This window comes from Hyla sarda, chromosome 3, assembly GCF_029499605.1.
Source record: "Hyla sarda isolate aHylSar1 chromosome 3, aHylSar1.hap1, whole genome shotgun sequence".
Taxonomy (NCBI): domain Eukaryota; kingdom Metazoa; phylum Chordata; class Amphibia; order Anura; family Hylidae; genus Hyla; species Hyla sarda.
The window spans coordinates 261,429,994-261,456,140 of NC_079191.1; the positions used below are offsets into that span (position 1 = coordinate 261,429,994).

Below are 26,147 nucleotides of genomic sequence, written 5' to 3' on the forward strand. Positions count from 1 at the left end.
CACCTGCTTCCATTATTCCGTAGTCCAGTTCAAAGGCTCAAATGCCTTATGGTGGTGGAAAGGGGTCATCATGGCCCACCAACTGGTCTGTGCCTATACAATCCCTTATGCAACACAATAGCCAGCAATTACATTTTTCATAAGCTCCTCTGTGAGACCAAATCAGATGGTCTAATATTTTCTCTCCACAAGCATCCATGATTCTTTTGTGCCCATGACCTCTGTTTGGTATAAACCGCTGCATACTGGGAACAACCTGCTATTTTGGAGATGCTATGACCTAGTCCTCTAGGTATTATAATTTTCCCTTGTCAAAGTTGGTCATATTCTTACAACTGTGCATTTTTCCAAAACATTGGCCTGCATTTATCATTGTGTTTACTCGTCTATATTTGGTGCTGTTTTAGCGCGTCCTTTTTTTTTTTTTTTTTTTTTGTGCCTTTCTTGCGCCTTTTGATTTACACATTTCTGCCGGTTTTTATGTTGTAATCCACTGATCTTGGCAATATGTATGATATGGATGGGTTTTATGAAAAGGCGCAAAACCACCGCAAAGTCTCTAAACTACACCAGCCTAGACTTAGCTTAGCTTTTTGATGTATGTGAAAAGTGAAATTTCTGAAAAAGTTTACCTGCACAAAATTTATTAAATGCTCTGCGACCATTTCATAAATTTGTTGCTCCTACATATTACCAGCACACAAAAAAAAGTGTAGAAAAATGTTTCACTTACACCTACAATGATAAATGCCAGCCATTAACTTCAAGAACTGACTGTTCACTTGATGCATAATATATCCCCCCTCAAGAGATAATCAATATACACAGTATATATTGACTGTACGTGTCAGTGTTTTTAATATTATGGTGGATCTGTGGTGTAAGTATGAATACAAATACTGTGCTGTAACAGATATTCTACCATATACAGTTTATGGTAATTTATTTGACATCAATTAAATCTATGCCACATTGTGAAAAAAAAACATTAATATAGGCTACTGCTCTTCCACAATGAGTACTTTATTGATGGAAATATGGATGCCAATCTCTAGAGCTTGAGTCATTAGGGAAAGGACACAACTCTCTCATGGTCTGCCTCCCCCATGCACTACGTAGAAGGGTATTCATTTGAATGGCCAGCATGTTACACTATATTTGCCCTGGCCATTTGCAGCTTCCACTGGAGTATTTAATGACAACACAACTAGGATAAGAAATGTACTTTTCTAAACAAGGTGGTGCCATGATTTGGAAAAAAATATCACCCCTATCTGTTTATTCATGTATTTGGATCCAAACACAATGTCATTTTTCTAAAACTATTTTTCTTTTTTCTTAGCTTCTTTTCCATGCAGATAATGGAGCTGGTCGTTTTACAGCGGTTTATGAACCCGAGGTGGCAGGTAGCTTGTGTGATGGACAGTGGCACAAAGTGATGGCGAACAAAATAAAGTATCGTTTAGAGATGATTGTTGATGACAACAAAGTAGAAGCTACAAGTCCAAATGCTGCTTCCACCTCTGCAGACACCAATGATCCAGTCTTTGTAGGAGGATATCCTGGTAAGTACATATCAGCTGCTGGTCATTATGATCATATGTGTTGACGGGTTATGCAAAAGTTTTTGTTTTAAACATATATGATGATTATATTAAAAAAAAATTATTTTTTATTTTACATGATAAAAGATCAATGAACTTTATGCAGCTTCTAGGCAACCAGTAGATTGAGATCTACTGATACATCTCTGACAGGTCCTAATAATTCACTGATAAAGTGATGATTCTGTGGACCTTTCAGTTCACTGTCTGTTATCTGTATGGATGGCTATGTAGTATTTGACTTCCTATCATCAGAATCTTCTTTTCACTTCAGTAACATTGTAAAGGAAAAAACCACAATGTTTTTGATGCAAAAACCACCAAGTTGTTTCTTTTCGAAAATAATGTTTATTAAGGTTTTACAAGGTATAAGGAACAACAGCATCAGCAGATGCAACGAAACAAAAGCTCATACATAGCTTGATCAAGTGAGCAATAGTTCACAATAAGCATACGTAACTAACCACCAAGTTGTTTCAATGGAAACATGGTACCACACAGAAAAAGAAGTGGCCTCATTGTTTTCCGCACAGCTCCACTTTGAAGCTTCTATTAAAAGCTATGTGAACTTCATGACAGGAATGACCACACTGAGCATGGCTCATATAAAACCATAGTGCTTAACCCTTAATGAGACAGTGATACTTCTAAACACTCCTCTCAAATTGCAATAATCGGTAATAAGTTCAAAAGATGGTCATTCTGAATGCGAAATTTTTAACTTTCCACTCACTTAAATTTCCCCTGCTATAAGCCAGAACAGTGAGAATGATGATGCATACAGGGGACTACAAAGCGCAGGAATATAATGGGGAAGGCTACTTAGACACCTGTGCTTGTGGCTTATGGCTAGGTAATGCAAGTAAGTACAAAAATAAATCAAAAACAGATTTGGAATCTGTCTAATTTCTAACCATTAATGTATTAATGTATTTTTTTAGGGGTTGGGGGGGGGGGGTGCAGGTGACATAGACCCTTAAATGCTCAAAGATCTCCAGGTTAGAGTATCAAAAATAATCAAAACAAGTAGCGGAAAACGGACCGTGGAGAGGCGCTGCTTTTTCCAAAAGGAGTGAAATGAACCAGAAAAGCAGTATTTAGCAAAAACACTAGAGGGTTTATTGAAGTATAAAATTAAAAATAGATTACGTATTTTGAGGGAGCCACCCCCTTCTTCAGATCAATATAAAGATCTAATTGATCTGAAGAAGGGGGTGGCTCCTCTGGAACGCAAAATATTAGTTTATTTTATACTTCAATAAACCCTCCAGTGTTTTTGCTAAATACTGCTTCTCTGGCTCAGGTTAATTTCACTCCTTTTGGAAAGAGCAGCGCCACTCCGCGGTAAGCTTTCCGCTACTTGTACTGCTTCACTCAGGGCTGGTTCTCCTCATCCTGCGATCAAAGGCACAGCAGCTGTTCCAGTAACCATTTTTAAACCCCATATGTGGGTTGATACAGTTGCTCTAAGGTGAGCGGCCATTACCTAGGGGCTTTTTCATCGCCCCCTGCTCTCTTCACCCAGCATTCCAAGTGACAATACACGAGGCATCTCCTTGTTGGTCTCTTTCTTTTTCTTATACCAGCAAGAATAATCAAAGGCTAGCAGTAGTAGTACTGATGGAGTAATACTGTAGTCTGGTATAAAGCCAAGGGACATCACTAGATCACTAGGGTCCAGATGCAGCAGATCAAAGGATAAGATTGCAGCATAGTCTGGCATGGATTCAAGCGTAAAGCTGAAGTAGAACAACAGATACAAAAGGCATGTGCTGTCTTGGTCAGTGATTGGCAAAGCGGGCTGGTCTTGTTTCAACATTTTGTCTTAGAAGCAGGGTGAAAAGACAAGCTGTGAGGGGCTGGAAGGAGCTGCAACAGGAGCATTGGGGGACTATTTACACCAGCCTAAGCATACTATAATTTTTTACATTCCAGAACACCCCCTTGAAGAACTAAATCTGTATAGTCTAGATGACATAGAACAAGAGAATAATGTGAGGTTAATTGAAGAATTATAAAATGTCATGTCAGAAAATATCATTTTCTTTAAGTAATAATAAATTCTTACAACAAACTTCCAGCAGATGTGGTTGGTAAATCCGTTGTGTAAGTGAAATTAAAGTGTACCCATCAGATCGAACAAAAAAAAAATGTTTTTTTTTATATATCACTCATTACCTAATCCTGACCATGTGTATCAAATTTCTATGTGTCTAGCACCTTTATTTATTTTTTTATTACACTTTTAATTTAGCTCACTAGTTTTACTTTCTCTCAAAGGGAGGGGGCATGGCCTCACTGGGCAGGTCTCCGCCCCCTCCCTCAGTATGCTGTCTGCTCACATCTCCCCTAGAATTAGCAAAACTACAACTCCCAGCTTGTCCTCACTGACAGTAGTGGGTCACAGGCTGACAATGAGAAGATTTTTCCTCCAGCTGTGAGCCCTGCGCTCACAGCTGTCAATCAAGGAAGTGTGTCCATGACATAGGTGATGACGTATGGACACAGCAGGACTAGTATGTGTCCATACAGGCAGGGTGGGCAGTTGTTTGACTGGCTTTTTCAATATGAAATACTGAACAATTTCTAATGAAAGCAATTGCAAAACATATTGCTTTTGCATGCTTTACAACATATAAAAAGTTTTCGTATCTGACAGTGCCCATTTAAGCATACCTGTGATAAACATATGTGATGTCCCCGTATAGGACATGGTTGGTCCTGCAGTACACTTAGGCCCTGTCAGGTTGAATACTTCAGTGACCTGGAGCTCTCCTGCAGTGTCTCCCCTGCTGTTACTATGCTGTCATTTATTGTCATAGAATTGTTGTCAGTGTATTAATGAAAAATTAGTCTAAAGGACCTGTGAGAGATCATCTAAAGGGCCTGTGAGATGTCACATGTTATGTTCATGTTATCACATGTTTACCCAGAGAGCACCAGCTTAACATATGACCCGCAACTTGACCAATGGGCTTTGGCTCAGCCCCCCTCTATATAAAGGGGCTGAAAGAGCAGTGCCTCTCCACTTATGCTCCCTGCTGAGGAATAGCAAACACCAGAGATCTCAGTGCTAGTGTCAAGTACCTGGAAGGTCTCAAATCTACAGTCTTTCCAGTAAGTCCAAGTCTATGTCTGCTGTCACTACCTATAGTCAAGTCCAGCCTAAAGTCAAGATTCTAAAGTCTATTACAAGTCTAATTGGTCCCAGCAAGCTGCAAGGTCCTTCTGTGTTCCTCACCACCTCTCTGGGATTCTGGCATGAACCACATTCGGCAAACAAAGCATTGTGGTTGATCGCCATTTATATAAGCCAACTGAGATGAACAGTACAACCCAGAAAACCCAGATAAATTCTGTTTAGATCTCAGTCCAAAGCTCAGTTATGTGACATCCAAACCAATAGAGGAATCTAGCTCCATAGCAATGGCTTGAGCCACAGCCACTCATTGGAAGCAAGTGAGGGATGTAAAAAGAAGATGTTCAGGACCTAAATTTGAATGAATTTTTTTTTTTACTTCAGCAGCCCCAGTAAATGTTATAGGGATTTACAAAGTAACTAAGTTATATTGATCTCTTGATTTCTGTGCTATTGTAAAATATTATTTAAATTAATAACTTTCTTTCTGTATACAGTAATAACCTTGGCTTTGCTCACTTGCTTGCCTTTTTAAGAAAGTAGTCTTCCTACTTCATGATTTGCCTTTCAGTGATCTCAAAAGCATGAAAGGATAAATTGAATTAAAAACTGTAACATATGCATGAATTTAAGAGTTGTATCTTATTGAAAGGCTTCAGATTTACAAAACCTACATTGTTGAACAAAAAAGTAACTTATGGAAACCTTTATAATAATATGAAAGGGAAGGTAAGTCTGATAGCAGACATCATCCACAGGGCATGAAAGAGTAATTGAATTTATGAGTTAATTTCCAGAGTGAAGCACTTGAAGGTCAGCATTGTACAGGGAAATTATATTCATGGGCATAAGGGGGTAAATTTCTTCCTTTGGAACATAATAATTCATGAGAATGTCCATTACTAGAATTTTTAACCCACTTCAACCATTGACTGGCATTTCCTGTTAGGCAATTTGTGACCAGCAGCATTGATCAGCAAAAATCCAGGCATCATGGAGAATGTACTACAACTTAGTATGGGGAAAGATGCAATGTCTCTGTAACATGACATCCAGTGGAATATGCCACAATATTTAAACTGCTAGATTCATTTATAACCTCATAGAAAAAAACTTTCCATAAAAGCAGAGGTGCATGGTACAGTAAAGCTGCCTAGATTTCTGTAGGTGCCATATAATAGAGCTTGTAGGAAGAAATAAACAGGTAGGCACACAGAGGCATAGCTAGTGCCTCTAGCACTCTTTGGCAAGGTGCTGTAGCAATGCTCAGCATCCAGTAGGAAGATAGCTACCCCATTAGGTAGGTATGTCCCACAGTAGTTAGTTCCCTTATTAGGTAGTGCAGCCCCATAGGCAGGTATGTCCTCCGGTAGGTTGCCCCCATAATAGGTAAATGCATTGGTAGCTAGGTAACCAGGTAGGTAGATATGTAGCAGCCACAGGGAGTTAGACAAATCGTGGCACGTGACTTAGGGTGGTTAGATGTATCACTTCATGACGCCAGGGCACCGTTAACCTACATGGTCCGAGGTAACAACTGCTTCTCCTGGGCCAGGCGCAGGATAATAAATACAACGATGCCAGGTTATGGATAACTGTCTTTTTACTTTACTGGAGGTAGCAGAACTTAAACAATACAGACTTTGTTGCACAGGGATGGGCAAAGTGGGACCTGGGGAGCCTGTCGCCTTGCTGGGAGTTGTAATTGCTGTTTTAAGATTAGTAGCAGCTCACGCTGACTTGAAAGACTTAACTTGACTGACTGACTGAAGTAGAGATTTTCTCCAAGAGCTTTGCTTATCACCACACTTTGACAATTCACCTGAGCACCCGGGTCTTTTCCTGAGATTTGGTGTGGCTTTGGAATTTAGTAGACTTCTCCTCCCAAGGCTTCTCCTCAGCTTGCTAGCTGGAACACACTTTCCTTACTGCCATTTCACTGGACACCAGCTCCTCGCAAGACTTCTTCTCCTCACAAAACTAAACTCTCCTCCCCCTACACTACAGAAGGTCCAGGTTTGAGGGTCTCCCATTGGGTGTCAGGGTCGCCTGGTCCCCCTGTCACAATTCCTTAAGGGTACAGAGCATAAATTAACACATAGCATGACACAACAATATTTTACATTATGACAGGTTAGGCAATGGAACAGCAGACCCAACATACAGACAGCAGGGATGCCCGAGGCAATCTGTAGCCCATAGGGCAGTCTTTTGGTGCTGGGACACCACAGATAGGTAAATAAGTAGTACAGGAGCTGATGAGTGTCGACATCAATGCAGCATTGCGTGGGGGAAGAGGCCACGGTCTCCTGCCAGTGTAGGCCACATATCCTGCTACTTACAGTGACAGGCAACTTTCAACTGTATGGACATGTAGCTAAAAGCGGCACTCGCTCACCTGGGGATACAGAGCAAGTGTCCCAGATTCCCATTACTGACCATTTGCCTATGCAGATGGGCCCCCTCTCTTGTGTCTGCACCCCCCCCCCCCCCCCCAGACATGTGCCCCCGGGCAGGTATCACCAAAGCTTATATACACCACTGTAGGCACACAAGGCTTTATGGTAGCATGAAAATCATAGGATAATATATAATAACATACTTCCCTTTTATGGCTGAATACCATCAGAAAATTAACAGTGCTAAGTGAGTAAACTTATGTTATAAACTAATGAGTTATATGCAGGTTTAGCTGGATTAAAAGGCAACATAAAAGGAAGAAGAAGAAATCAAGATGGTGGGCAATAGATGCAGAGCCATGAACTATGGCCTTTACAATATACTGTAGCATGTCTTACATCTAAAGTTGGCACATGTTTAATAAAGGTCTTAAATATAATAGATATGCATGTGAGTGTCTATAAAGTATTAATATGCTTTAGTGGTTGGCATAAATGTGATACATTGCTATCAGACAGGGCTTATGAATTTTCACATCCTTTTCTTCTACACCTGATAACTTGCATTTTTTAAATGTTAAAAATCACATAAAGTATAACATGTTCATTGGACTTTTAGTCTTGTAAAATAAAAAGAATTAACAGTAAAGGATAAACCATTGTTAATCGGCCCTCTGTTTCCTCTGTCTGCAGAAGATGTGAAGCAGTTTGGCCTGACCACTCAAGTAAGCTTTAAAGGGTGCATAAGAAATCTCAAACTTGCCAAAGGTACTGCCAGACCACAAGAGATCAACTTCAGCAAGTCACTGGAAATAAAAGGAGTGCAGCCATTGTCATGTCCATGATCACAGTTCTATCCAGAGACCAATAACTGCAACAGTTCCATGCTATAATGTGTGTTATTTGAACTTCCAAAGGTGCCATATCTTTTATTGTCAATGTAACTCATAAACTAATGGATTTCCCCATATGTTAAATAAAGAGCATTTCTTTAAACAATATAAGTGTACCAATTACTTGTATAAAAATGTTACAGGAAAACTGTCAGCCTCTTCACCCACCCTAAACCCAATACACGGAGTTATAGTGTAGGTGAGGGGGTCACTTACTTAAATATATAGTGGTAGATATAGTAGAAAAATGTACTGGTCTTGGCGCTGGAGTTCTGGATTAAGTGAAGATCAGGAGCACAGTGGCATTCCTTTAAAAGGCTTAATTCAGTGGATGCAAAAGCTATGCGTTTCTGGTCCGAAACGGACCCTTCGTTAGGCAAAGTATATACTTTGCCTGACGAATGATCCGTTTTAGACCAGAAATGTGTAGCTTTTGTATCCCCTGAAGAAAGCATTTTAAAAGAATGCCACTGTACTCTTGATCTTCACTTAATCCAGAATTCCAGTGCCAAGACCAGTCAATTTTTCTACTATATCTACCACTACGTTAAACTGGGACAGCGTGCCTGCTACCAGAGGACTGAGGCTGCGGACCTGGGAACTGTTATCGTGCCACGCTCTTTAGGTGTTGTGACCTGAGCGCAACGTCTTCTGGTGATTTTAACCTAAAACACGCCTAAACTCAACCTGTAACATCCTTCCCCTCTCTTTTTCCCCCTCTCTCTATGTTTTACTTAAATATATGTCCAGTAGTTCCTGAGATATGTCCCCCAGAAGATCCTCTGCTAAATTCTGTGAATCATGTGCAGGGGACGGGGCTCCGCCCACTCAATTTACATATTAATTGTCTGTGACTCCACTTCACCTGATGTCCAGTTGTGTGTACTGAAAATGTATGTGTTACCTGTCAGTGGTGGATCACTCCCTTTTTGTATTTTTATTCCCCTCTCCAAGTTCAGTATTCTTCTGGGTTCTGAATCAAACAGTAATTTGAGGTCTCAAGCCTTTTCCATCTTAATGTGTGGCTCGTGATAAAACAGCTAAGTGCAGGGGTCTTGCCTTCTTATTTTCTCTGAGTAGTCTGCCCCCTGACACAGGGGCCCCATCTGTATGTCTTAGCGTGCCTCCATTGAATGTGTCCAGCTATCTTATGACTGAACTGAGATCACGTGACAGCGAGGACGCACTTGACTCAGACCTTACAGGTAACACATGTTCATTTACGATCTACACAACTAGACATCGGACACATAAGTCAAAAGTACCAAAAAGCCCTTTAATGCTTCTGGTCAAGAGTTAGAAGTCTTTATATAACATTTACTCTGTCAGGGTTTATTGGTTCCTTGACACCTGGTCATGAACTCTTCAGAAAACCAGAGCAGTAAGTGCTATTCACTATAAAGTAGAAAGTGCACAATTATTTCAAAGATCTTTGGCAGTGGGTCAGGCAAAGTGATGACCACAATATAGATTAGAATATAGATTATAGAATACTTATGCTACCCCTATCCTACATTTATGTGAGGTAATATTAAAACTGGATGTTCTCTGTCAGCGATACTAAAAAAAATTTCGGTAGGGGGGGAATTTGACAATGACCCATGTACTAGAAACACATATCATGCTCCTTTTCCAATATCTGTTTAGAAGGGAGCTATACTGCAATAAAAGCAAAGTTAATAAATATCTTCCATGTTCCTGTTGTAACATTTATTCCTAAGGCTGAAACAACCTCTACAATCAACGCAAATACAAAAACTATTTATTGGGAGCTTAATGGATAGTACACTGGAAGAAACACCACGTACTGTATAAGCCCAATATCTACGACTTGGTGTTTTGCAAAAGGATGACCAGGGTTTATTCTGCAATGTAGCTTCTTGGTTTTTAAGCTTTATCTCGCCAGAAGGAAGAGAAGAACATTTTACCACTCGCTCACCTTAGCATTCATATACTGTGCTATCACATCTTTAATAGTGTTTACAAATTATTTATTTTATAGATTTCTCAATGTACAGTGGTCCCTCAACATACGATGGTAATCCGTTCCAAATGGACCATCGTATGTTGAAACCATCGTATGTTGAGGCATCCGTGCAATGTAAAGTATAGGACAGTGGTCTACAACCTGCGAACCTCTAGATGTTGCAAAACTACAACACCCAGCATGCCCAGACAGCCAACGGCTTTCCGGGCATGCTGGGAGTTGTAGTTTTGCAACATCTGGAGGTCCGCAGATTGAAGACCACTGGTATTGCAGGTTATACTCACGTGTCCCCGCTGCTCCAGACCGTCATCGCTGCCCTGGATGTCGCCTTCCATCGCTGTCGCCGCGTCCCCGGGATGTCCCCGACGCTCCGGCAAGGCCTCTGCTTCCCCGGGATCCTTGCTCTCCGTCGCCGCCATCATGTCGCTACGCACGCCGCTCCTATTGGATGACAGGACGGCGTGCGCAGCGACGTGATGACGACGATGGAGAGCGCTGACGATGCAGGGGATCCAGAAGAGGACGCGCCGGAGCCCCGAGGACAGGTAAGTGAACGTCAGCGGACCACACGGGGCATCGTAAACGGCTATCCGGTGTCAGCTGAAGCAGTCTGCGCTGCCGGATAGCCATTTATGCGATGGCCCCGACATACAAAAGCATCGTATGTTGATGCTGCCTTCAACATGCGATGGCCTCTGAGAGGCCATTGTGTGTTGAAATGATCATATGTCGGGGCCATCATAGGTTGGGGGGTCATTGTAGTAATAACTTCTGTTATCACTTTCATGTTGCCTGATCTAGGAGTCATCATAGTGGTCTCTATAGGCTTCTCTCCACATCACAAGCCTCGATTGATAGATGTTTTTTAGTTTAGATATAAGTTGAGATCTATCAATCAAGGCCAACAGGGCAGCCCGAAGCCACCGGAAACCACTCCGATGACATATGGTTCAGGCAGCATAAAAAGAGATCACAGGTTCCCTTTAATGTTCTAAAGTAATTAAGATCAAACATAAGCATTAATATTTAAAGCTCAGTATTTCAGTAGCCTTTTTTTTTGCCAATTAAAGACAAATATGTGTGAATAAAATATGTGGAGAAATGTTATGCAGTATGAAATCAGTCTGTGTCTTCGCAGGGTCAGTTTCTTAAAAATAATTTTCTTTGTTTTGCAGTGGATCTTCATGACCTTCCAAATTATTCCACCAGATTTCTCTCTCTCTCTTTTTCCTATGTACATCTCTGATGTCCATATAACAAGCTAACGATTTTTTTTTTACAGTCTCTTAATACTGGTTATTATGAATAAAGCCTACCTCTGTTTGATCCGGATTTTGTTTTTCAACAATTCTAGCTCCAGCTCATTATACATGGAACGAAATCAAGCAATGGGGATCAAAACTTCTCCATCTAGGGAAAATAAAATGCTCACTGAATAATACTGAAAGGAAATCAGCTTTTCCACTTCATGTCATTCTATAATTATGAATATTGTTGTCAAAACTGTAAAGAGCATTGATCTAGTTAGCCAAAATATAGCCAATAAACCACACTACAATACAGGAATATAGGTGCACTACTGTGGTAGATGTATACAGTAAAATTGGCTATCCCTCAACACTGATGTTAAAATTGAGACATTCGCCAGTATATCCACACCGTCTATCTGGTGTAGGATTCTATTGTTGCACTTGTAGTCCACTGCAGGCATTCTCCATTGTATGCATTTTTATGCTGGGGATTGCCCTTAGCAACTTACTACAAGGGCATGATCTGCTCCCCCAGAATAAATGCACAACCGCATTTGGGGTTGAGCACCTCCAGCCATTTGAGACCATGTTTTTTGTTGCTGCTTAAATAAACCACACAAACATAAACCAATAGCTCACAATGTAAGAAAATACACTGTATCATAGAACCTGCCTAAATTTGGTGCAATATCTTTCACATTCAATTGATGTCATATTATAAATAAAACTTGACATTACCGTAGTGAGATTGCAAATGTTTCTAGGAAATAGAGAAGCCATTGATGAGTAAGTTTGTAGAAATAGCCATAGACACATTGTTAGTTTCATTCCATATACTAAACAGGAACTTAAACTCTTTCAAACTGGTCACTGTAAGCCACACATGGAGAAGGCTGGTGGTGTGCTAAGGCTTTTAAGAGAATTACTTGTTCTCAAGCCAACAAGATATGGGTCATTGGATAAAGGTCAGGTCACTTACAGTAGAAGGTTTACATGGCGGTCCTATCAGACATTTTGTAGAAGTCTTGTCTACAGAAGACATGGTCCTTGGAAGGAAGTGTTACAGTAAGTCATAAAATGATTGTGTGCTTTAACTCTTACATAAAAGGTGTCCCACATGAATGATGGTCTTGTAACTTTCTTCTCTCTTCCAGAAATAGGAAACCTTCATTTATCCGTTTTTCATTCTTTTCAGGTTATTTTTTTTTATTAGCACACTTTTTTTTTTTATTAACTTCAGTATGTATTCTTTCTTTCTTTTTTTTTTTTTTTATAATCTAAACACACACAATGCTGTTAGGGTTTTCTCATAGATAAGAGTAGCTGCTCAGCTGACACTCCATTTAAATTATATGGGACTAACCAAATACTGAGCTCAGCTGTTTCATTCAGCCCCATAAACTTTGAAAAGTTCACCAGTGAGCATGCTCTGCCACCAATTTAACATTCAAACTCCTTCTCCTTGTCATTATGCAGTTATAAGGAACTGGGAGCTTGGGACTTCTGGTCTAGGGATAAGGTGGGGTCCAAGCATTGAGGCTTCCTGTAATCAGACATTTATTATGCATCTAGTGGGTAGGTGAAAAGTGTAATACATCGTAAACTTCTATGAATAGGATGTCTGTATTACAGCTCAGAGGTGTAGTAACCAGGAGTTAGAGCTTGTTCTGGTATGACTTGCATTCTGGGAAGTATACATTTTAAATCAGGCAGTGTACAGTGTAATTATCTTGTTGCTATATAGGAGCTCTAATAAGCTGTTAGAAATGTCTATATACCACTATGTACTGTTTGTCTTTTATAATTCTAGTCAGTTCCCCCCCAGCTAAATGCCTACCCCACCTATAGCAGTGCCCAACTGGGTTACAAACTATCACTGGCTTTCTTGCAATGGCTATACCAAGGCATTGGCAACTTGTGAAATTGGAGACTCCTATTAAACTTTTTTTTTTAATCAACTGGTGCCAGAAAGTTAAACAGATTTGTAAATTATGTGTAGTAGAAACAGAGTCCGGCACTGCTATGGTGGAAGCTTGCTGAGTGTGAGCGCAGGTGTGGAAGCAAGCCAATCGATGCCGGGGGTGCTCGGTCCAAATAGCAGAGACCATCCACAAACCATTAAGTATAGAAAAGAAGATGGCACTCACTCGGGTACGTTGTGCTGACAATTTCTTTATTTAATTTCATCCATAAGTTCGTGCAGGGAGGTGCAGTGTCAGGCAGGTGTTAACGGCAGGAACGCTGGAGCACACAGCGTTCTTGGTCTGAAGAAGTGCGGAAGCACGGCACAGCTGTTGCCATCAGGCTGTGTGCTCCAGAGTTCCTGCCGTTAACATCTGCCTAACACTGCACCTCCCTGCACGAACTTATGGATGAAATTAAATAAAGAAATTGTCAGCACAACGTACCCGAGTGAGTGCCGTCTTCTTTTCTATACTTGAAGATTTGTAAATTTCTTCTATTAAAAAATCTTAATCCTTCCAGTACTTATTAGCTGCTGAATACTACAGAGGAAATTATTTTCTTTTTGGAACACAGAGCTCTCTTCTGACATCAGGAGCACAGTGCTCTCTGCTGACATCTCTGTCCATTTTAAGAACTGTCCAGAGTAGTAGAAAATCCCCATAACAAACATATGCTGCTCTGGTCAGTTCCTAAAATGGACAGAGATGTCAGCAGAGAGCACTGTGCTCGTGATTGAGTAGAGAGCACTGTGTTCCAAAAAGAAAAGAATTTCCTCTGTAGTAGTCAGCAGCTAATAAGTACTGGAAGGATTAAGATTTTTTTATAGAAGTAATTTACAAATCTGTTTAACTTTCTGGCACCAGTTGATTTAAAAAAGAAAAATGTTTTCCACCGGAGTACACCTTTAAGGGAGGGGGAGGAAGCATCACACTCTAGCACTGTGGACATACAACAGTAGGTATACTGCTACTTATATAAGGATACAAACTGTCATCAGCTGTATGAGGGATGAGAAGGGGATGCTTTGATTTACCTGTTAGGAACAGTGTGTGTTATCTTCAGTCGGCTGACTGGCTCAAGGTGAAGGGTTTAAATAGAAAACTGAAAAAAAACATTATTAAGTATTATTGTTATTACAGTACGACTATAAGATAAGGCTACAGAGTGTTTTTCTGTAATCAGCTCTACAGAATGCAGAGGGTTTGTCTTTTCATGTATTGCATTATTCTGTACAGCTGAATTGTTTATCAATGAGACCCCTGACCAATGAATACAGGATCCCATTTCAAGTCCATCTTCACCTCCTGGGGAGTATGGGGGGACCTGACATTGCTATAGTTAGTTGAATGCCTTGGCCTAGCCAAGAAGAGCACATGTCAGCTATTCTGCTTTGTCACATGTCATATTACTGAGGAGACTGATTTCTGGGAGCCCAGGTAAAGTTATTGTCAGGCATGTCTCCCACAAATAGGCCACATTTTCACTAGTCCTTTAAGTCTGCACCTATCCAGTATTGCTGCATGGTTTGTTCAGCTTTTCAGCATTCTACAAAGGGGTCTCCTGGATAAAGGCCCTTGTGTTTGTCTATTTGGCTGCCTGTTTAATCAGGGGAAAAGCTGAACTACTAAAGTTGTGTATACAAGTGACTGTTGTTATTTAAGACACGGCAAAGGGGTTACAGTAAGTAAAGTTACAGCTGTTCACCGAAACCTTGGCTGTCAAAAGTCTTATTTCTGATTTTAAAAATAATATTGTGGGGTTCAGCGGGGAACTCTGAGTTGCACCATTTAGCCACCTGACATATAGTGGACTTCTACTGTCATTATGACAACTCACTTATCACTCCCGTAGCCACTACATCTGCGCCTTATAATATATGTTACCACAGAATGCACAACACCTTAAGAACCCCCGTTTAAGGAAGAGGGAAAGGTCAATATTTGTGCTCACCATTATTATGTCCCACTCTCATTATTTACAACTCTGCATTGATTGTGTAATACCCCAACAGGTTTGGGTCCACTGTGCCATATGCCAATTACAAGACCTCTGTGAGGTACAACAGGATTGCAGAATCAGCTTTTAGGTCAAACACAGGAACAGCAGGCAGACACCTTCACTATGTGGATTTCCCAACAAACCCTTGACAAAGTCTGTGTGCTGCGGAAATGTGGTGGAGGCTTAGCTGTGCTTTCAATAGTGGCGAAACCTTATGCTATGGCTGACTCATAAGCAAATACACTACACTCTTCAATTCCTGGCTAATATGAAGCAATCAGGCCCATTAATAGTACAGTGAGCAGCTTATTGAGTGTAGTTCTAATGTCAATTGTAGAGAGCAGCACATCTACACTATATTGAAATCTGTCTTCATTCTGGTGTGCATTATAAGGTTCAACCAGGGCAGGTTTTTAGACTAAGTGTGGGCTTGGACAAAATTAAAAATGAGGTTAAAATATCATACCAACAACACAGAAACACTATATGCTATGATCAGTCATTATACAAAGACTCACATAACGTATAATACCATTATATAAGGCCCAAATAATACTGCCGTACCACAAACACTACCATTACCAAGAAACTGTGACTAATACTGGGCTATGAAGGGAAAGCTAGGCAAGCACCTCTGTGACAAACGATTGGCAACACACTTCAAATAAATGATAATGAAGAGCAGGAAGAAAAAAATAAATATTTTTTTTCCTTTGGGGGTGGGGGGAGGGTGCACATATGAACACAATAATTGTACAAAACATATGACTAAAATAGAAAAAGAAAAACAAATGTCACTCACCCATTGAAATGTTCAATCTTTATTGTTGCTTAGGGTAAAATATGTTTGTATGCAGATAGTCCATGTTCTGCATAAAAGCTGGCTGACCGGCAAGGAGAGGCAGTCGAATCGTTACTCGGTTTGTCCGCTTTCTCTAAGGCTTAGAAAAATCAGATAAACTACAAACGATTTGTTAACCTTTCTTTTGCAGGGGCAGGCAATTCCTTTTGTAAAGAACATCACTGCAGTAGCTGCAGGGGATTGAGGGAGGTGAGTATGCCTGGGTAACTCCTTTAGTTAAGTAGGTCTCCCCCGTTAAGTAGATAAGCATGTCACCCCACTAGGTGGATAGGGCCCTTGATAAATAAATCCCCCCATTAGGTAGTCATGTCAGCAAATCAGGTATGTATGTACTCTCATCAGGTAGGTAGGAAGTAGAGATGTAGCGAATTGTTCGCCGGCAAACAGTTCCCCACGAATTTAGCATGTTCGCCTCGCCGGGCGAATATATGTGAAGTTCGATCCGCCCCCTATACTTTAACATTACGGTAAACTTTGACCCTGTGAGTCAGAGTCAGCAGACACATTACAGCCAATCAGCAGCAGTCCCTCCATTCCAGACCCTCCTACCTCCTGCACGGATGCCATTTTACCCTCATTCGGCATTCTGCAGGCTTAGGAAGTGGAGGGTCAGAGAAGCTGCTCCTGCTGTATAGGGAAAGCGATAGCTAGGTTGCTGCTAGGTGGTGTATTAGGGTCCAGTTTACTCCTAAAGCACTAGTGTAACCTCTGCTTTAAGGACAGCACCCAAAAAAGCCCTTTTTAGGGCTCAAATATCAGTCTGTGTGTCTTGCAACACCTGGAAGCACCCTGGTTGGGAGGGAACCGCTGGTTAAAAGGGGTACTCCAGAATCAAACTTAAGTTCCTTCAAGCAACTAACTACTACAGTATTCAAAGGGCTGAAAGATATCAGTCTGTGTGTCTTGCAAGTTGCAACAGCTGGAGGCACCCTGGTTGGGAGGGAACCACTGGTTAAAAGGGGTACTCCAGTATAAAACTTAAGTTCCTTCAAGCAATTAACTAGTACAGTATTCAAAGGGCTGAAATATATCAGTCCGTGAGTTTTGCAACAGCTGGAGGCACCCTGGTTGGGGACCACTGCATAAAAGGGGAACTCCGCTGGAAAGCTTTCTTTCTTTAAAGCAACTAATTACTACAGTATTCAAAGGGCTGAAATATATCAGTCCGTGTGTTTTGCAACAGCTTGAGGCACCCTGGTTGGGGACCACTGCTTAAAAGGAGAACTCCGCTGGCAAGCTTTTTTGCTCATTTTCACACTAGTGCAAATCATATTTGGTGTGACAGTTGTGCAAATAAAAAAAAATACCTTTTTTGGCTGTTAAATAAAGCCAGTCACTGTCAGTTCACGTCACAGTTGCCAGTTATTTTTGCCTGCAGGGCAAATTGTGTCACCCTAGTGCAAATCACATTTTGTGTGACACTTGTGCAAATAAAAAAAAAATACCTTTTTTGGCTGTTAAATAAAAGCAGTCACTGTCAGTTCACGTCACAGTTGCCAGTTTTTTTGCCTGCAGGGCAAATTGTATCACCCTAATGCAAATCACATTTGGTGGGACACTTGTGCAAATAAAAACAAAAAAAAAAACTTTTTTGGCTGTTAAATAAAACCAGTCGTCACTGTCAGTTGACGTAATAGTTGCCAGTTTTTTTGCCTGCAGGGCAAATTGTGTCACCCTAGTGCAAATCACATTTGGTGTGACACCTGTGCAAATTTAACCCAAAAAATGACAGGCAGAGGAAGGCCACCCCGTAGGGGCCGTCGTGGTGCTGGGATTCCCTTTGGCCCTAGAATGGCCAGTGTTCAGAGGCCACGTACCCTGAACCCCCAAAGTTCTGAGGACTTAGTTGACTGGCTATAACAAGACACCCAATCTAATACAGCTCGGAACCTTGACGCACCATCCTTCTCCTCCTCTAGCTTAGCTTCGGGCACCTCTCATGCTACCACTTGCCCGCCTGCCGCCATCACCAACACTAGCACCACAGCAGCTTTACGTGATCCGTCAGAAGAGTTATTTACACATCAGTTTGAAGACATGAGTGATGCGCAACCATTATTGCCAGAGGATGTAGTTAACAGGGATATGTTTCAGTCAGGCAGCATTACACACATGGACGTACGTTGTGATGATGATGTTGTACCCGCTGCTGCTTCCTTTCTTGAGGTGTCAGATAGCGGTGAAGGTGTTGATGATGACGATGTGTCCGTGGATGCCACGTGGGTGCCCGCTAGAAGAGAAGAAGAGGGGGAAAGTTCAGATGGGGAGACAGATAGGAGGAGGAGACGAGTTGGAAGCAGGGGGAGGTCATTGCAAGGAGCTAGTGGCACAGTCAGACAGCATGCATCGACACCCGGGGTCAGCCAGACGGGACGCCAATCAACGCATGCTGTTGCCACCACCAGAATACCATCATTGCAGAGCTCAGCAGTGTGGCATTTTTTTGTGTGTCTGCCTCTGACAACAGCGAGGCAATTTGCAATCTGTGCCAGAAGAAACTGAGTCGTAGGAAGTCCAACACCCACCTAGGCACAACTGCTTTGCGAAGGCACATGATGTCACATCACAAACGCCTATGGGATCAACACGTCAGTACAAGCAGCACACAAAGTCAAAGCCGCCATCCTCCTCCTGGTCCAGCATCTTCAGCCAGGTCAACCCCTGCTGCCCTCCTTGTCCCCTCTCAACCATCCGCCTCTGCGTCTCTCGCCTTGAGCAGTTCCTGCTCATCTGCCCAAAGTCAGGTGTCTGTCAAGGAGATGTTTGAGCACAAGAAGCCAATGTCTCAAAGTCCCCCCCTAGCCCGGCGTCTGACAGCTGGCTTGTTGGAACTGCTAGCACGCCAGCTTTTACCATACAAGCTGGTGGAGTCTGAGGCCTTTAAAAAATTTGTAGCCATTGGGACACTGCAGTGGAAGGTACCCAGCCGAAATTTTTTTGCACAAAAGGCAATCCCCAACCTTTACTCCATTGTGCAAAAGGAAATGATGGCATGTCTGGCACACAGTGTAGGGGCAAGGGTCCACCTGACCACTGATACCTGGTCTGCAAAGCATGGTCAGGGCAGGTGTATCACCTACACTGCGCATTGGGTAAACCTGGTGATGGCTGCCAAGCATGGAATACCACCTCCTCTACTCCTCTTACTCCATCCTCTTCCATAACATCCTCGGTCGAGTCCTCTTCCACTGCTGCGTCTTGCTCCACATCACCGGCACCCCCCCCAGCTCCCCAGGTGCTATTCCACATCCCGGATACGGCAGTGTCACGCCATCTTGGGGTTGACTTGCCTCAAAGCGGAGAGTCACACCGCACCAGCGCTCCTGTTGGCCCTGAATGCACAGGTGGACCAGTGGCTGACTCCGCACCAACTGGAGATCGGCAAGGTGGTTTGTGACAACGGAACAAATTTGTTGGCGGCATTGAGGTTGGGCAAGTTGACACATGTGCCGTGCATGGCACATGTGTGCAATCTGATTGTACAACGATTTGTGCTCAAGTACTCATGCTTACAGGATTCCTGAAGCAGTCCAGGAAGGTGTGTGGCCATTTCAGGTGTTCCTACACGGCCATGGCGCACTTGTCAGATATCCAGCGGCGAAACATGCCAGTGAGGCGCTTGATTTGCGACAGCCCGACACGTTGGAATTCAACACTCCTAATGTTCGACCGCCTGCTCAAACAAGAAAAAGCCGTCGACAAATATTTGTATGACTGGGGTGCTAGGACATCATCTGCAGAGCTGGGAATTTTTTTGCCATGTTACTGGAGGCTCATGCGCAATGCCTGTTGGCTCATGCGTCCTTTTGAGGAGGTGACAAACCTGGTCAGTCGCACCGAAGGCACCATCAGCGACATCATACCGTTTGTTTTCTTCCTGGAACGTGCCCTGCGAAGAGTGCTGGATCAGGCAGTAGATGAGCGTGAAGAGGAAGAGTTGTGGACACCATTACCACCAGAAACAGCCTTATCAGCATTGTTTACTGGACCTGCGGAAACGCTGGAAGAGGATTGTGAGTAAGAGGAGTCAGAGGAGGAATGTGGCTTTGAAGAGGAGGAGGAAGACCAACCACAGCAGGCATCCCAGGGTGCTCCTTGTCACCTATCTGGTTCCCGTGGTGTTGTACGTGGCTGGGGGAAGAAGATTATACCTTCCCTAACATCGCTGAGGACGAGGAACGGGACATGAGTAGCTCGGCATCCGTCCTTGTGCAAATGGGGTCTTTCATGCTGTCGTGCCTGTTTAGGGACCCTCGAATAAAAAGGATGAAGGAGAACAACCTGTACTGGGTGTCCACGCTACAAGACCCCCGGTATAAACATAAAGTGCCTGACATGTTACCACATTACAGCAAGGCGGGAAGGATTCAGCAGGTCCAAAATAAATTAAGAAGTATGCTGTACACAGCATATAAGTGTCATGTCACAGCACAACAGGGATCTAACAGGGGAAGAGGTGAAAGTAATCCTCCTCCTCCTCCCACGAACACGCAGGCAAGGACAGGATTCTTTACAGACATACTGTTGATGTTGGACATGCAGAGCTTTTTAAGTCCTACGCATCGCCACAGCCCTTCAGGGTTCACCAACAGAGAACGACTTGACCGACAGGTAGCAGACTACCTGGCCTTAACCGCAGATATTGACACTCTGAGGAGCGATGAACCCCTTGATTACTGGGTGTGCCGGCTTGACCTGTGGCCTGAGCTATCCCAATTTGCGCTCGAACTTCTGGCCTGTCCCGCTTCAAGTGTCCTGTCAGAAAGGACCTTCAGTGCAGCAGGAGGTATTGCCACTGAGAAGAGGAGTCGCCTTGGTCAAAAAAGTCTGGATTACCTCACCTTTATTAAGATGAATGAGGGATGGCTCCCGAAGTAGGGTTCAAGCCGCAATGTTTTAGGGCACTTTCTGCATGGCGAAACAAACAGAAATTTTTCGGCTGCGACAATACCAAATTTTCATCCATGTGTACATACCTAATTTTTCTGGTTAGCACTGCTGCCTTGTAGCGCTGGGGACTTGGGTTCAAATCCCACTATGTGCTGCCTAAAGGGGGTCTCTAACTATGTGCTGCCTAATTTGGGGGAATCTTATGTGCTGCCTAAAGGGGAGCTTTAACTATGTGCTGCCTAACATGGGGGAATCTATGTGCTACCTAAAGGGGGGGGGGGGGATCTAACTATGTGATGCCTAAAGGGAGGCTCTTACTATGTGCTGCCTAAAGGGGTGCTCTAACTATGTGCTGCCTAATATGGGGGAATATATGTGCTGCCTAAAGGTGGGATCTAACTATGTGATGCCTAAAGGGGGCTAAAGCAAATTATTCCAAACCATTTAGGAATGTTAGGTGATTTATGCCCTGTATGGATTAAAACCAGACTTTGCATCAACTGTGTACATTTCCAGAGATAGATATGTTCCTCCAATTGGTATGGATTCCTCTAGTAACTAGACAGGGCATCAGATAAATATGTCCCCCATCAGGTGTGCATGTAGAGCTCCCCCAGTATGTAGATAGGGCCCCATATATATCCCCCCCTCGGGTAGGGCTTCCCTAGTACACTGCTCAAAAAAATAAAGGGAACACTAAGATAGCTCATCCTAGATCTGAATGAATAAACTAATCGTATGAAATATGTTGAATGTACTGACAACAAAATCACACAAAAATTATCAATGGAAATCAAATTTATCAACCCATGAAGGTCGGGATATGGAGTCACACTCAAAATTAAAGTGGAAAACCACACTACAGGCTGGTTCAACTTTGATGTAATGTCCATAAAACAAGTCAAAATGAGGCTCAGTAGTGTGTGTAGCCTCCACGTGCCCGTATGACCTCCCTACAATGCCTGGGCATGCTCCTGATGAGGTGGTGGACAGTCTGTGGTGCAACGTGGCATTGGTGGATGGAGTGAGACTTGATGTCCCAGATGTGCTCAATCGGATTCAAGTCTGGGGAACGGGCAGGCCAGTCCATAGCATCAATTCCTTCCTCTTGCAGGAACTGCTGACACTCTCGAGCCACATGATGTCTAGCATTGTCTTGCATTAGGAGGAACCCAGGGCCAACCGCACCAGCATATGATCTCACAAGGGGTCTGAAGATCTCATCTCAGTACCTAATGGCAGTCAGGCTACCTCTGGCAAGCACATGGAGGGCTGTACGGCCCCTCCAAAGAAATGCCACCCCACACCATTACTGACCCACCACCAAACCGTTCATGCTGTACGTTCTCCCCGGTGTCTCCAGACTCTGTCACGTCTGTCACATGTGCTCAGTGTGAACCTGCTTTCATATGGGAAGAGAACAGGGCTCCAGTGGCGAATTTGCCAATTTTGATGTTCTCTTGCAAATGCCAAACATCCTGCACGGTGTTGGGCTGTAAGCACAACCCCCACATGTGGATGTTGGACCTTCATACCACCATCATGAAGTATGTTTCTGATCGTTTGAGTGGACACATGCACATTTGTGGACTGCTGGAGGTAATTTTGCAGGGCTCTGGCAGTGCTCCTCCTGCTCCTCCTTGCACAAAGGCAGAGGTAGCGGTCCTGCTTCTGGGTTCTTGCCCTCCTAAGGCCTCCTCCATGTCTCCTGATGTACTGGCCTGTCTCCTGGTAGCGCCTCCATGCTCTGGACACTACACTGATAGACACAACAAACCTTCTTGCCACAGCTCGCATTGATATGCCATCCTGGATGAGCTGAGCCACTTGTGTGGGTTGTAGCCTATGTCTCTTGCTACCACTAGAGTGAAAGCACTGCCAGCATTCAAAAGTGACCAAAACATCAGCCAGTAAGCATAGAAACTGAGAAGTGGTCTGTGGTCACCACATCCAGAACCACTCCGTTATTGGGGGTGTCTTGCTAATTGGCTATAATTTCCACCTGCTGTCTGTTCCATTTGCACAACAGCATGTGAAATTGATTGTCAATCATTGTTGCTTCCAGAGTGGACAGTGTGATTTCACAGTAGTGTGATTGACTTGGAGTTATATTGTGTTGTTTAAGTGTTCCCTTTATTATTTTGAGCAGTATAGGTAAATAGGGCCCCAGATAGATATGTCTCCCATCAGGTAGGAAGGTAAGGTTCCTCATTAAGTAATTATACCCCCTAAGTTAACAGGTGGGCCCCATCAGGTTTCACCACCTGATGGGGTTCCCTCATTATGTAGTAAGTAGCCCCCATGGACTACATTTGTAAAAAAATTAATTATACAATGACTTCCGAATGCCCTGTCTGGGTGGAGGCCCGTGCAATGAGTGACATAATATCATTTGCCTCCGCCAGGACACTGACATTCTGCATGGCATCCTATAGGCTGCAGCTTACAGCTGCAGTCTATAAGAATTTAGTGACAGGGCACTGTAAAGATGTACATACAGCAGGCAGGCATTAAAGTGTGTCATCTAAGGCAACAGGTTTAATGTGCCTAACGGAATAAGTTCCCCTGTCTATAGTCTATAACCATGTAGCTGTGGGGGAAAAAACTAATGATTATTTATATTCAAGACTATTCGGTTATTTAAAAAAAATTGGAACAAAAGAAATGGCTGCAAAGCTGCATAAATGCTTGAAATCAACCGATCCAGACTTACTTAATATGACTTTCAGACACAAAATCTATTGTATAATCTTTGCGTTAGTTCTCTGTAGAGCGGGCGACATTCTTTATACCTTTACAGGAGAGCACTGTTAGTTTGTTGTGCATTCCCTAATGATGATAAGTGTTGTTGCTCCTCTATAGTAATTCCCCATTCATCCTTCAGAGAAGCCGGTGCGCTGGAATGTGCTGCCCTTTTTCTATTACCTAAGTAATTAGAATCTATTTGATTTTATTTCACTAAAGCTTGAAAACAAATAATCAAAGTAAATGATACTGAACCCCAGCGCTGCTTAGTCTGTAGAAATACAATTATTTCCGTCATTCTCCTGATTACAGATGTTGACATTAATTACCAATGAATAAAGCCATTTCATAATTTCCTCTTTATTTCATTACATCGTGTGGGGAAATTAGTCTCAGAAAAGGACCCCTCATTTCACCAATGGGTTGGCTATTTATCAACTAGATTAGCTAATTGTTATGGCATATACAGTATGGGCTGTAGTTGTTAAATATTAAGCAATTTGACAAGGTAATGTAGCAAAACTGAGTTTACCATAATTGGATGTATTCACAATTGTTTTCAATTTCCTAATCACGTTTAATTAAACTTAAACTGTCTCACAGCTGCTGCAAAGTTCCTATTTCTCCCACAATACAGTGGAAACAGTTAGTAAAAGTCACAAAGCGTGCATGTTCTATTGCGTGTAACCTCATGCACAGGGCAAAACAATGTGTATTGTATAACAGGCCCATAAGGACTCCATTCGTCAACAGTTTTGCCTTAGAGCAATATCCTCATATAAAAGCAGAAGTTTAGTTTGGGCTCATATTTGGGCTCTAAGAAATGAAACACTGTTATATGCTGAAGGCTAACAGGTTTAGGAAAAATATAGAAGCTAGGAACCAGTATAGCTATAAAGATTTATCTTTGGAAACAAGAACATAAAAGACAATGCAATGTAAAGCTTAAATACGCACTGTATATACCCTATTAGACAAAAATGATTCTTTCTTTGGTTATCAAACTAAGTGGCTGGTGTTAAAATGCACACGGAAGTATCAGAAGATGCAATGGCATTTTCAACCATTCCAAAAAATTCTCCCTTTAGGGAGTAACAACAGATAGATGTCACAAAATAATCAAGAAGAAATAGCTTTTGCATGAAAAGCCCCAAAAAATGATACCTTTTTTTAGGGGATCAAGAGTTGTGTATGTGTAGGCCTGGCTGAAAGTAGTGGCAGCAGCAAGGGTGATTGTGGACTGGTGGGACTAGTAGTAGCCAGCGTATAGCAGGCAGTGGTGGACTGGTAATGGTTGCAGTAGGCAGTGGACATCAGGGGTGAGGGACTAGTGCTAGTTGTAGTAGTGGGTGGGCAGCAGGCAGTGGTGGACTAGTGGGACTTGCAGTAGCCAGCGGATAGCAGGCAGTGGTGGACTAGTAATAGTTGTTGTAGGCAGCAGACAACTGGGGTGGTGAACTAGTGGTAGTTTTAGTAGCCAATGGACAGCAGGGGTAGTGGCTTATCAGTGCCATCTGGCACAGGAGGTTTAATTTCCTCACTGATCCATTTATTTTAACAAATGTGAATTTTTCCTGGTTGCTGGTAGACAATATTTCAAAAATAATACTCCAAAAAATTTAAAAGTACAGTGGGGAGGTGCCTAAAACTTAGCGTTTAATTTTATCATTTTAAAATCCACCAATATAGTGCTCAAGTGAAAAATATCCCAAAATAACCAAAACTAGTTATAAAACTGACCGGGTTACTGTTATCAATTGGTGATCAATCTATTTCACTGCATGATTTCACCCATAGTAACCGGTGGAACCACTTCCACAACATACATTCATGATAAGGCCAATAGCAACCAATTATACCATGTGTATATTAGAGATACGGTTATTGCATTATATCACCATTAGCAACCAAATCTCAATGCTTCTCATTCATCAAGTTATATCTCAATTACTCTCGACCCGTTTCTACCACAATCACGTGGCGTCCTCAGGAGAGACCACTTGGGTAATCTACAGCTTCTTATAGTGTAATTGCACAGTGATGTGGACTAATTTAGTGCTCACTCACCCCCATGCATCCAGTGGTGACCTAAAGAAAACACATATAAACGGACCTGTGAGTTACTTTCCAAATGTCCGGATACTTGCAAACAAGTTCTCTGCTATGCTGTACTTATGATTCCTTTGCCCGGTCAGAATCTCATGGACAGAGCGCTAACCCGCAGTGGTGGGAAGCCGTGCAGCATCAGTGACTAATGTGCGCTTCCATGCCGGAGATCCCAGCAACTGACATATCCGGTTGCCGAGCCATCGCATCATAGTGCCACGCCTCTACTGTGATGTCTCATTCAGGCGGGAATAAGTGTATGACGCAACCGCATGTATCGGCCGGAATATAGTCTCTGCATTGGGATTT

General features: G+C 42.6%; 2 protein-coding genes and 1 long non-coding RNA gene across 5 annotated transcripts in view; 2 read left to right on the top strand and 1 right to left on the bottom strand.

Annotated features, from left to right (window-relative positions):
• Positions 1-8,129, top strand: part of LAMA2 (laminin subunit alpha 2) — a 943,701-nt gene extending 935,572 nt beyond the window's left edge. For both annotated transcript variants that reach the window (XM_056566521.1, XM_056566522.1), the window contains 2 exons: positions 1,343-1,565; positions 7,836-8,129. In XM_056566521.1, the coding sequence (XP_056422496.1) occupies positions 1,343-1,565; positions 7,836-7,987 (375 nt within the window). In that variant the 3' untranslated portion in view covers positions 7,988-8,129. The remainder of the gene's footprint in view (positions 1-1,342; positions 1,566-7,835) is intronic.
• Positions 5,101-26,006, bottom strand: LOC130362298 (uncharacterized). 2 transcript variants are annotated; one of them, XR_008891347.1, is made up of 3 exons: positions 25,846-26,006; positions 11,339-11,432; positions 5,101-6,813 (listed from the first exon to the last, which is right to left on the bottom strand). It is a non-coding gene; the product is annotated as an uncharacterized LOC130362298 (long non-coding RNA). The 2 variants fall into 2 exon arrangements; XR_008891346.1 differs by lacking the exon at positions 25,846-26,006 and adding an exon at positions 14,271-14,342.
• The window catches only part of LOC130362296 (enoyl-[acyl-carrier-protein] reductase, mitochondrial-like), a 90,260-nt gene continuing 76,268 nt past the window's right edge, over positions 12,156-26,147 (top strand). The window contains exon 1 of the mRNA XM_056566524.1: positions 12,156-12,337. Within this exon, the coding sequence (XP_056422499.1) occupies positions 12,156-12,337 (182 nt within the window). The remainder of the gene's footprint in view (positions 12,338-26,147) is intronic.